At 42.6% G+C, this 13,052-nt stretch overlaps 2 protein-coding genes and 1 pseudogene across 2 annotated transcripts in view; all 3 read left to right on the forward strand.

The window, feature by feature from the left end:
* Positions 1–13,052, forward strand: part of MAGT1 (magnesium transporter 1) — a 153,425-nt gene that overhangs the window by 113,153 nt on the left and 27,220 nt on the right. The gene's annotated exons all lie outside the window — the stretch shown is intronic.
* LOC102860105 lies at positions 1,883–2,323 on the forward strand (annotated as a pseudogene).
* LOC102859700 (40S ribosomal protein S9-like) lies at positions 9,431–10,052 on the forward strand. The gene has a single exon (XM_006902873.1). The coding sequence runs from the start codon at positions 9,453–9,455 to the stop codon at positions 10,035–10,037; it is 585 nt and encodes a 194-aa protein (XP_006902935.1). The 5' UTR covers positions 9,431–9,452; the 3' UTR covers positions 10,038–10,052.

Consider the following 13,052-nt stretch of genomic DNA (forward strand, 5'->3'; position numbering starts at 1 on the left):
GAACTTGGGCGGCATGGCGGAGGCGGCTGGTGTCGGATGAACCCGGATGCGGGACGACCAAAGAAAGTTGCACCGAGGCCTCCTCCGAGCAGAAAGCCGAAAGCTCAAATTGTTTTAATAAATCTCCTTCCCATAAATTAGCACTAATATTTAGCACACAAAATTGCATCTGAGCCTTTTGTTCATCAGGTCCTGTACAATCATAAATATTTTTAACCTGCCAAACATTGGGAGAGGTTTCTAATCCAGAAAGAGTTAATATTAATTTTTACAAAGGCCAATTAATAGGCTAATTATTTTTACCAATAATAGACACATTAGTTCCTATATTCACAAGACCTGTAAAAGAAATTTGACAGAAAGAGTAAGAGAGGGCTTTTGATCATTAGGGATGGTTTTCTAAAACAAATATTTTCCAGTACTTTCAAATCCTCATACTTTTTATTTATTAATAGTAGGAAATGCATGGTAAGGAAGAAGCAAAAGGCAAGCAATTATTTAACCAGTTTGTAGGAAAAGGAACAATAATTTCATTAGTAAACTCTTTTTTTTTATATATGCACACTCATGCTCATTGCAGCCCTGTTCACAACAGCAAAGAGTTGGAAGCAGCCCAAGGGCCCGTCAACAAACGAATGGAGAAGCTGTGGTATATCCACACAATGGAACACTACGCAGCACCGAAAAACAAGGAAGTCATGCGATATTATTCAAAGTGGGTGACCCTGGAGGACATTATGCTGAGTGAAATATCCCAGTCACAAAGGGACAAACACTGCATGGTGCCACTGTTGTAGAATGGGTGTGACATCAGGGTGGGGGGATGACAGAAAAAAACTGGATAAATTATGTATATTGAAACAGATGAGGGAAAGAACAGATTAGAAGTGATATATGATTGAGTATTATGGTTAGCACAGGAATCCAGAATTAAGGTTGCATAGAGAAGTGTACTCGGGGTTGGGGGTGGGGGGAAGGGACGTGGGAATTGTATACTAATGAAGGAATTTCTTTTTCTTTTTCTTTTTTTTTTCTTCTCTCTTCGGAGGGGGAAGTGAGCTGGTGGGGAGGGGTGAGCAGGGAGAAAATTGCGGCAATGAATGAATGAAAATCCAAAACCTCATTTTTGGCTACTTCTGCTATGATGTTAGCTACTTTGGCTGTGCAGGAAGACTGTGGAGTCAACAGATTTGCAAAGAGCTGAAGTATTCCACTTCCTTCTATTTTCTCACTTGTTTCCATATTATTTTGAGCCAAGGCTTGAAGCAGGCAATCCAAGCGTCCTTCTAAACTGTCCTCAGTCTTGTCTACAACTGTTATCTTCAGCTTCTTCAAGGTGTCACTGAGAGTGAGGAGCCAGTAAGTCCAGTATCTGATTTTAAATACGAAAAATATTTTGACAATATATATATTTGTTGTTGCGTGCTGTTGAGTTTGAAAAGACTCAGCTGACCCTCCAGTGAGTTTTCAGAGGCAATAAATCATATGAGAGGAGATTGTTCATCTTTCTTCCTCAGAACAGCAAGTGGATTTAAATCGTGGGCTTTCAGGTTGTCAGCGCAGCTCCTTACTACTGAGCTACTGTACTTTTAGTTATGTTATATGTAAAAATGTTGCACACACAAATCTATCTATACAAAGTGATTATTTTCTATTTTTTTTGCTGCAGTTTGTTCAGAAATAGAAAATATACTGTCTTTGTTGTTAATATTTTGTTTTGTTTTATCATTAACATTTTAACCATGGACATACTGTGTGAAAATTAGAAAAGGAGGAATGGAGTGAAAATTTTTTTAAAGTATTTAGGAACTTGACTACAAATTGAACAGTTAATGATTCAAACTTACCCAAAGGTATTTCAAAAGAAAGGCCTAGATGCAAGATGGCAGCCACCACGGGCTCGGGAGTAAAAGTCCCTCGCAATTTTCGACTGTTGGAAGAACTGGAAGAAGGCCAGAAAGGAGTAGGAGATGGCACAGTTAGCTGGGGTCTAGAAGATGACGAAGACATGACACAAGATGGACAGGGATGATAATTGGGCCTCCAAGAACAATTTATGAAAACCGGATATACAGCCTTAAAATAGAATGTGGACCTAAATACCCAGAAGCACCCCCCCTTTGTAAGATTTGTAACAAAAATTAATATGAATGGGGTTAATAGTTCTAATGGAGTGGTGGACCCAGGAGCCATCTCCGTGCTAGCAAAGTGGCAGAATTCCTATAGCATCAAAGTAGTTCTGCAGGAGCTTCGGCGCCTAATGATGTCTAAAGAAAATATGAAACTCCCTCAACCGCCGGAAGGACAGTGTTACAGCAATTAATCAGAAAGGAAACCCACAGGCCCTCCCCCTCCCCCGTTCGATGTAAGCAGTCTTCATTTTCCACAGTAGTCAGTTTTCTAGGTATGTCTTGTAGACCTCAGAAGTACTGGAAAGGAAGCTCCCGTTCAAGGGCAATTTCTCTTAAGATCCTGTTACTAATTTTTTTGTCCATTTGAAATACCTGAGTTGTGTTCTAACAAATCATTCTGTCAAGTGTAACCACTGTCCATGTAGTTGAACTCCTGGGATCAAGAAAGTGTATTTAAATCGATTTCCCATCGTAAGTGGTGGGGCACATCTAACTCAACTGTGAAGAGACACGTCACACAATCACCTTGCTGCTGATATATGGCCTGGGGTCTCTGCCTTCTCCCCTTCCGCCTCCCCTGCCTCCAGCCCCCTCCCCCTGCACGGGGAGGCTTCTTAGAATAGATGTGAAGGTTTGGGGTCACAGCCTATGGGACTACTGCTGGGTGCATAAGTCTTAAATGGTGCCCCCATTCCAAGCCATCCTTCCCCTCTCCTCCACTCCCACCCCTGGCCGAAGCATAGAGTGTAATCCCCTCTGCTCCCCTCTAAAATTGGCCTTTGCTGAGGAATTCAGGGCTTTCCCCACGTCTTCTCTTCCCCCACCGAATCGAGGGGTGCTGCTGCTGCTGCTTTCCTTCTCCCAGAGCCCCTTCCTGCACCGTCACACCCCACACTTCCCGCGACACTTCCTTGCTTTGGCCAGAAGCCATCAGGGAAGGTTGGAAAGAGCCTTTGAGTTCCCTCGTTTCGTTTTCTAACCACACTGATTTCCTCTCCACTAGCCTGGGACACGAACACGGGGCCCTCAGCCCTGCCACCCTCTGCTGTCATCAGCTGATGCGTTGTTTTAGCTCAGGTTTTGATACGGTGGCAAGAACGGTCACCAGGGTTCCTCAGAACTGCCAGCTCTCAAAGTCCTTGGTGGTTAAGCTTGGAGAAAGGCCACATGAAGACACTTGTAAGCACACACGGTCCCTCTGAATGTTTTCTTTTCCTGTAATTGCTTTTGCTTTTAAAAATGGAAGAAGTTTTAAACAGACAGGGCTCTCATTCGATCATCCTTGCAATCCATTGGGTCTGGCTTGGAGTCTGACAACTAGAGCAGAACAGGAACCTGGAAGCCGGCGCACACGTCGGTTTGGTGCTGCTGCTCACCATCCTCAGCAGGGCGGCAGAAAGAACTCGGAGTGGTGTGCGCGGCAGATCCTGAAATTGGCGAGTTTGACCTCCTGGCAAATTGCTGCGTTTTTTCCATCTTTGTGTTCAAGACCACTAAATGCTGAAATGCGGATGCATACCGAAATAAAAGCAATTCATTTGTGTGTTTTTTTAAAAAAAAGAAAGAAAGGCCTAGCAGTTTGGTTGCAGATAGTCACAGCCTTGAAAACCCTTGAAAAGGTGTGCCACACACATAAAATTGCCATCAGTCTTAATTGGTAGCTCGTTTCATCACATATACCAAAGTTTGCAGGGTTGGTTTATGGTTTGGTGTTTTGAATTTTGTGGGGTTTTTGTTTTGTTTTGTTTTGTTTTTTACTTTTGAAGGAATTTGTTCTTAAAGTCAGTGGATAAATACGCCTCATTATAACTTCCAAAATTATGGTATGCGGAGCTCTGGTGACCTAGTGGTGTGGGAAAGCTGCTGCCAAGCCAAAAACAGAATTCAAATCCACTAGCTGCTCCATAGGAGAAAGAGGAATTATCTCCTCCTATGTTATTTACTGTACATAGGGTTTTCAAAGGCCTGATATCTTTCAGATGCTCCGTCTCACATACTTTGTTTGGGCATGTGGCCAGGAGGGATCAATCCTTGGAGAAAGACATCGTGCTTGGAAGAGGAGAGAGACAGCACAGGAGAGAAAGACCCCGGATGAGACGAATTGATACAGTAACTGGGGTAATGGGATAGGTGTGTCGGAATCAGTGAGACTGGCTCATGACAGGGCAAGCTACAGAGCTGCTATACATAGATAGAGTCGTTATGTATATCAGGCTACTCAATGGCACATAACAACATATGATTTACAGATTCTACAATCCCATGGGAGAATCAGCTATGATTTGGTCCTGACACATGGGCAGTTAGTTTTTTTTATTAGCTTTATTAAATTTTCTATTTTTTGTGTTCTCTTTGCTCTTTAGAGGAGTTCTCCATACAATGGTTAAGTACTCAACTGCTAATGAAAAGGTTGGATGTTTAAATGCTCCATGGAAGAAGATGTGACATAGGATTTTCCATAGTTCCATAGTATTTTATACCTCTTTTTAAAAAGCGTTTATTTTTTTAAAATTAATTGTAGTGAAAGTTTACAGAGATTTGGGGTTTCTAGTCATTCATTGTTGCACTTTTCTCCCTGCCCACCTCCTCTCTCCCAGTTCACTCTTCTGCACTCTCTCCCCCCAAGGCCACTCCACTATGCAGCCTTCATTCTGGACTTGTGTAATGACAATAATACCCAATTATATATCCCTGTTAAACAGTTCTCTCCCTCATCGGTTTCAATGCAGTATACATCATCCCTCTCCTCCTTTTCTGTCTTCCCTTCAACCCCAATGTCAGTCCCATTTTACAGCAGCGGCCCTATGCAATATTTGTCCTTTTGTGACTGAGATACTTCCCTCAGCATAATGTCCTCCAGGGTCATTCATTTTGTGTAATATTTCATTAGTTCCTTGTTGGTTTTTTATTTTATTTTATTAATTTCAATGAAAATTTATGAATTTCTGTTCATTCATTGTTGCACTTTCCCCCCCTCCCAACTCTCCCCCCTACTACACTACCCTCTTGGAAAAGTAAAAGAAAAATTCTTTCATTGTTTTACAATCCCTTTCCCCAGGTCCACTCTACTATGCAGCCTTCATTCTGGACTCCTGTCATGACTGTAATACCTAATCATATATGCCTTTTTAACAGTTTTCTCCCTCATGTGTTTTAATACAGTATACATTATTGAACCCATCTTTCTCTGTCTCCCCCCAATCCCAATGTCAGTTCTGTTTTACAACAGTGGCATTATGCAGTATTTGTCCTTTTGTGACTGAGATATTTCACTCAGCATAATGTCCTCCAGGGTCACCCATTTTGAATAATATTGCATGAGTTCCTTGTTTTTCAATGGAGCATAGTATTCCATTGTGTGAATATACCAGAGCTTCTCTATCCATTCATTTGTTGATGGGCTCTTGATTTGTTTCCAACTCCTTGCTGTTGTGAACAAAGCCACAATAAACATGGGTGTGCATGAGTTCCTTGTTTTTCAATACTGCATAGTATTCCATTATGTGAATATACTACAGCATCTCTATCCATTCATTTGTTGATGGGCACTTGGGTTGTTTCCAGCTCTTTGCTATTGTGAACAAAGCCACAATAAAGGATTTTATAGCTTTTAAAAGTCTGTGGGGCCATTCACCTTTGTTTCATAGAATTGCTGTAAGTTCAAATCCCATCAGCAGCAATAAGTTTTGGAATTTTTATGCTCTTCAGCTCTTTGAACTCTCAGCTTCAAGTAATGGTGTTTTTAAGTGATGTTGAATACAATACAACTCATAGTGACCCTTTGAACAAGAAATCTGAACCCTAGCCTGTCCTATACCATCCTGATCATCTCTGACACACGAACACATTGCTGCAGTCACTGTGTTAATCTATCTTTTTAAGGGTCTTCCTCTCTTTCACTGAACCTCTACCTTTCAAAAACTGATGTCCCTTTCCAAAGAATAGCCTTGACTAGCAACATGGTAAAAATATGACACGAAACTTTGTCATCCTTGCCTCCAAGGAGCATTATAGTTTCACTTTCTCCAAGACATATCTGTTTGTTGTTTTTGCAGTCCATGGGACATTCTGCAGTCTTCTCCAACACCACAACTCAAAGGCATAGATTCTCCTGTAATTTTTATTCATTGTACATCTCTCAGATACATAGCACCTAATTGGAAAGACAATTCTTTGAATCACGCATACCTTAGTCTTTAGATTAACATCATTGCTCTTCAGGACTTTAGAGAAATTCCTGACAGCAGCAGACTGTGGCAATGCTATACATTTCCAGATCTCTTGACTGCTAGTACCAATGGTGTTGAATCTGGATTCAAGCAATTCATCATTGAAAATTTCACTCTTTCCATCTATCACATGATGTTAACCATTGAGGAGGTGAAGATTTTTGTTTTCTTGATGTTTAAATGTAACTCATATTGAAGGTCCTTGATCTTTTGCATCATGTACTTCAAGTCCTCATTTTCAACAAGCAGGGTTGTGTTATCTGCATAGTGCAGGTGGCTGATGAGTCTTCCTCCAATCCTGATGACATATTCATCTTCATAAAGTCCAGCTCCTCAAAAAATTAGCTCAGGATACAAACTTAAGAGGTCTGGAGTTGAGATATAGCCCTAATGGACACCTTTCCTGATTCCAAGCGATGCAGTCTTCCCTTGCTGTGTTCATACAACAGCTTCTTGGTCAAAATTAAGTGTTCTGGAATTCCCACTCTTCTCATTGTTGGCCATAATTTGTTGTGATCCACCCACTCAAATGCCTTTGAATAGTCAATAAACCACAAATAGACATTCTTCTAATACTCTCTGCTTTCAGCCAGCATCTGACATCAGCAATGACGTACCTGTTGTTCTGACCTCTTCTAATCTTAGCCTGAACTCCTAGCAATTCTCTGGATGATCTTCAGCAATATTTTGCTTTCATGTGATAGTAATGATGTTGTTTGATAATTTCCAAATTCTGTTAAGCCATGTTTCTTGGGAATTGGAAGAAACAATAATAGATCTCTTCCAGTAAGTTGACTAGGTATCTGCCTTCCTAGTTTTTTGGAGCAGACTGGTGAGTACATCAAGGCTGCATTTAATGAGTGAAACCTGTCAACGAGTAACCCATCAATTCCTGGGGTGTTATTTTTTGCCAGTACCTTCAATACAGCTTAAACTTCCTGCATCACTATTGGCTCTTGATCATATGGTGCTTCCTGAGATATTTCCGTGTCAACCAGTTTGCTGTTGCTTTTTGTTTGTTTGGTGTTTTGTTGTTGTTGTTGTTTTTGTATTGTGACTCTGTGTATTCTCGCCATCTTCTTTCTCTATTTTTTGTTTGTTTTAGTTTTTAAATTGTTGGTATGTGCCATTGAGTTGATGCCAACTCACAGCAACCCTATGCTTCATAGCTCTGAAGCTTGCCCTATCCTGATCCAATCTTGTTCTCTCCCACACACCAGTTCCCTTTATCCTAATTATTATACTACTTTATCTCTTCCCGTGTCTTACTCTCTTGTGCTGTCCCTCCATCCTTCCTAACATGATATTCTTCTCCAAGGACAGTTCCCTCCTAGCAACATGCCCAATCAATGTCAGATGAAGTTTCAAAATTCTTGTCTCCAAGGAGCAACTTGGTTCACCCTCTCCAGGACAGACCTGTTTGTCCTTTTGGCAGTCCATGATATGTTCAATACTCTTCTCTAGCACCACAGTTCAAAGACTTCCATTATTCTTCTGTCATCTTTATTCATTGTCCAACTTTCTGATGCATAGCAAGTAATTCAAAGAGAGACCATGGCCTGGATCATGTGCACTTTAGTCTCTAGACTGACATCATTGCCCTTTAGCACCCTAGAGAGACCCCTGACAGCAGATTTTCTAGTGCAATTCATCTTTTGATTTCCTAACTGCTGTGCCAAGGGTGTTGATTATGGAACTGAGTAAGTGGAAATCGTTAACAATTTCAATCTCATCTCCATCCATTATGGTGCTGCTAATTGGCCCAGTGGTGAGAATCTTTGTTTTCTTTTTATGATTTTGATTTTCCTTTTCTTAATAAAATGTTTTCTTGTATTTGTCATTTTTAACTAAAGTTTACAGAAAAGTTTTCATTCACTTTTAGTTGCATATTTTACCTTCCTTCTCCCTCTTCCCCAGTTCACTTTTTTTTTAAATTTTTTTATTTTTGTGTGCGTGTACCGTCAAATCAGATCTGACTGGTACAGGAGGAGATTGTCCCTCCTTCCCCGGCAGAGCATCTGGTGGATTCGAACCATGTGCCTCTGGGACTGTAGTTGCAGCTCCTTGCCACTAGGCCACCAGAGCTCCCCCCCAGTTCACTTTTTAAAAAAAATATTTGTTCACTGTTGCATAATTACCTCTCTCTCTTCTCTCCCCAATGCTCTTTGCAATGTTCCTCCTATTCTGGGCTGTTGTCATATGTATAATGCCTAATCAATATATTGTTGTTGTTGTTTTTTTAAGTGCCGTCGAGTTGAGTATGACTCATAGTGACCCTATCAACAAAAGACCTGAACCCTGTCCTATAACTTTTGGGTTTTTATGTTCATAAAGTCTCCAGAGACATATGGTTTAGGAAGCGGATGCCACTCCTGCTTCCAAACCAGAATCAATCTGGAAGCACCAGCAAACACTGTCCATGAGGCATTTGACACTGTCCGTTATGGCATTTGACACACCTATGGCACAGCGTTTGGCATCACAGCAACCCCAAGTTTCTTCAGTACAGCAAATAGACCACTGTTGTACCACTTGGAAGAATGTTCACCCCAAAATCATGTAATACTAGGCCCAAGAGCTGCATGATGAAGGGCCCTACCACTTTTTAAATGCAGGTACGCCCACCAGCTGCTGGCTGACTGTAAACCAAAAGACTTCCAGTATAAATCTCATTGTTAGCTAAATCTGATAAATCCAATCAGCTGACATCTGATTGTGGACAAAATAAACCTAAAAAAGCAGCTGAATATTCTATACCCTACCCTCATGAAGAGATGAGAAACCATCTCTCAGAATCCAACTAGAGGAAAAATACAGCAATTGTCCCAGGCCTGATCACTCCTTGAGAACCCTGATATCATCTAAGGTGACCAGAGTAGAGACCAAAGCAAACACCAGACCAAAGACCAGACTAAACAGTGGATCCTGATAAGGCTCTGGGCCTGATCACAAAAGCCCAAACCCAAGATAATTAACAACCTCAAATTTAGAGAAAAATGCTATCTTCACTGGTTCTCCTTAAACCCTTTCCCCCCCTCTTTGCCTGTGATCGCGGTCGGCTCCCAGGCGCAGACAGGCAAGCGGTGCCAACATGCCGGTGGCCAGGAGCTGGGTTTGTCGGAAAACTTACGTGACCCCGCGGAGACCTTTCGAGAAGTCACGTCTCGACCAAGAGCTGAAGCTTATTGGCGAGTATGGGCTCCGGAACAAACGTGAAGTCTGGAGGGTCAAGTTTACTCTGGCCAAAATCCGCAAAGCTGCCCGAGAGTTGCTGACGCTGGATGAGAAGGACCCACGGCGTCTGTTTGAAGGCAATGCGCTGCTTCGGCGACTGGTCCGCATTGGTGTGCTGGACGAGGGTAAGATGAAGCTGGATTACATCCTGGGCTTGAAGATCGAGGATTTCTTGGAGAGGCGTCTGCAGACCCAGGTGTTCAAGCTCGGTTTGGCCAAGTACATCCACCACGCCCGCGTGCTGATCCGACAGCGTCGTATCAGGGTCCGAAAACAGGTGGTGAACATCCCATCCTTCATTGTCCGCCTGGACTCCCAGAAGCACATCGACTTCTCCCTGCGGTCTCCATATGGTGGGGGCCGCCCAGGCCGCGTGAAGAGGAAGAACGCCAAGAAGGGCCAGGCTGGGGCTGGAGCCGGCGATGATGAGGAGGAAGATTAGGCTCACCAGGGCCCTCCTGGGTGGGAAACGGTCTAGTGTACCAGCCAGGTGATACAATTAATTCTTGAATTATAATTAATAAATCAATTAACTAACAGAAAAAAAAACCCTTTCCCCCCCTTTTTAAAAATTTTTATTAAATTTTATTAATTTTCATGAACATTTAAAGAGATTTTGGATTTCCATTCATTCATTGTTGCACTTTTTTCTCTACCCCACCCCCTCCAGTTTGTTCCTCTTTTTTTTCCCTTGAAAGACTGTTTTAATTGTCCCATTTCCACAGTGCTTGTCAACGCCAGTTCTGATTAATCTCCTTTGTCAGTGTATCCTTTGTCATTCCCTATCACACCTCCCTGAGAGAGACTTCACCCTGATTCATAAGGAAAAGGGGATGGCGTATTCTCTTAGCTACTTCCTGCTGAAAAGGGATGCTGTAGGTTTCAGGGTGAAGATCTTCTCTCACTACTCTAAAGGGCCCCTTTGGCAATAGGAAACACGTAGACTATTGTGGAGATTGATTTTGGAATTTAGATGCACTGTTATCAGAGACCACCCTAGATTGCCTGTGCACCATTTTGACCTTATCCTCTTACGGTCACTTGGCCTCCCTCTCAGACCGTGTAATAAAGGCTTATTTGTTTCTTGGGACCCGTATCTTTCTTTCTCTTTCTTTTCCTCAACTCTTTTTCTATCTAACATTTGGTTCTCTGACAAGAAAATCGACCTAGCTGGGAAGAATGTCCATTCATAGGCTGAAACCTCCTTTCCATTTCTCCACAACTGGCCAACCTGGAGAGCAAGACTGCCTATCAAGGTCACTATGGCTTATCATCCACCAGAAAGTAACCCAAAGGCTACCTGCTTTCTTAAGCATTGGCTTGTGCAGCCTATGCCACGTGACTGGTGCAAGAGCCTGCCTGGGCTCTTTATTAGTCTGGCTTGTACCCTCCAAAATAGGCCAAACTTCTCCATCTGTCTTGTCCTTCTCTCCTCTCAACTTTCCTACTGGTCCCAAAAGACAAAGGCCATTTGCTATTTAAATCCAAAACACCCAACACCAGTTCTAATTCTCAACGACTTAAGGCCATTCCTCTGCCTAAAGTCATCCCTTGACATAAGAGCCAATGGTCACTCCCTGAGGCACCCAGGGACTGATCACTCCTCTTTCCCTCTCCCTCCTCTTGGGCCCCTGGGAGCTCCCTCCTGACACCTGACAAGAGGATGCTTTCTTGACTGTCAGAAGTATCTGTAGGCTTGGCAAGTTTCTGGCAGTCAGAGATGTCCAGTTCTTCCAAATTCTACAGGCCCTGGCTCTATTTTGCCCCAATATAGTGGGAGGACCTGATCCAGGGACAGTCCTTTGTTCTGCCTCCTCTAAAACTCGTGCACCTTTGGCATTATGCCTAATTTGCCTCCTCTAAAACTTGTACACCTTCAGCATTACATGTCTAATTTAAAGCATTATCAAAATTCTTAACCTAAATTTGACTCCTTTAATCCATCTGTCCTTCAAAACATAAGTACTGAAATGGCAAATGGTGAGAGGTTTCCTATATTCAAACTTTCTTTACTCTCCAGTTTCATCCATCTCTCTCTCTCTCTCTCTCTCTCTCTCTCTCCCTCTCTCTCTCCCTCTCTCTCTCTCTTTCTCTCCCCACCTCACTCTCCCTCTACCTCTCCTGCTCCCTCGCTCCCTCCATCTTTGGAGTCTTTTCTGATTCCATATTGAGGTACTTTGGAAACTGTGAAATTGGTTTCTGTCTCTCCTCTATGTAACCTGCCTCTCTCTCTGGCCTAAAGGCACCTAGAATGTGCTGGATTGCCCTAATTCTTTTCACTCCTCCATGGGTTTGATCCACCTCCTTAAACCTCTTTAAACTGCCAAGATGACATCCTTCCCCGGGGCTTTCTGCCTTTTATCACTGCTGACCTTCCAAACAACACTAGACCAATTTGGGGTAAGTAGCAGTAGTTCTCCTCTCTCTCAGGACTCCTGCTTTCTTCAGACTCTAAAAGTCCTAGCAATAGGCAAGGCAGATCCCTTGGCCCCCTGGACCTGTCTCTCCTGATACTGAAGACACCTGAGGACGAAAGGTAATTAAAAAACACCTTATTCACTTAAGTCTCTTTCTCACTCTCTGGCAACCCCCACTACTTATCCCTCCATCATGGGAGGCCACCAATCCTGCCTTTTCAGTACACCCCACTGGCGTGTCTCCTCTGCTCCCTTGATACTCTCTTATTGCAATAACACAGCATAGCCACAATATCAATTAAATAATAGGTATCAGTAGCCCTAAAATGGGAGATTCTAGTTCAAAACTCTGAGAGACTTAGATAATTTCTACTAATGCAATAGCAAATGGTCAAAAAAATCCCCTATATCCAGGGTTGGGGGTGGGGGAAAATCTCCTCTCTCCTGGCCTTATTTGCTCTCCACTCTGGCCTTCTGTCTGTTAAAACTGCCAATTTAGCAAATTCTTTTAACTCTTTCTAAGCGCTCTCCCCTTCCTGATCAAAACTCCCTCATTTTTTATCTCACTGATCTCTCAGCACCTCCTACCCTCCTGCTCTACCAACCACTGCCTTACACAAATGTAACCTCACCACAGAAGGCCCTCTCTGGCCCACTTCAGACTCAAAGCCCCTCTCCCCTTTTTCTCCTTTCAACCTCTGCCAAACCCAGCCTAAAACTACAGTTAAACTTTTTCACTCTGTCCTTTTCTCTCTCTGGCTCTCTACTTATCCTACTCAGCTTTTAAGCTCATAACTCACGCCTAGTTAAGAGAAAATCTTCTGCAAATAAAATATCTCTTCCTTTTCCAACCCTAACCTGCAAATAAAATACCACTTCCTTTCCTTCTCTAATCCCAAATGACAAAGCAAAATACTACAAGGAAATGTGCGAGGAACTAGAGTCAGAAAATCAAAAGGGCCGAACTCGCTCAGCATGTCTTAAGCTCAAAGAACTGAAGAACAGATTCAAACCTAGAGTTGCTGTAATCAAGGATGCTT

Source organism: Elephantulus edwardii, unplaced genomic scaffold (assembly GCF_000299155.1).
Source record: "Elephantulus edwardii isolate Elephantulus edwardi_28Jun2011 unplaced genomic scaffold, EleEdw1.0 scaffold00464, whole genome shotgun sequence".
Taxonomy (NCBI): Eukaryota; Metazoa; Chordata; class Mammalia; order Macroscelidea; family Macroscelididae; genus Elephantulus; species Elephantulus edwardii.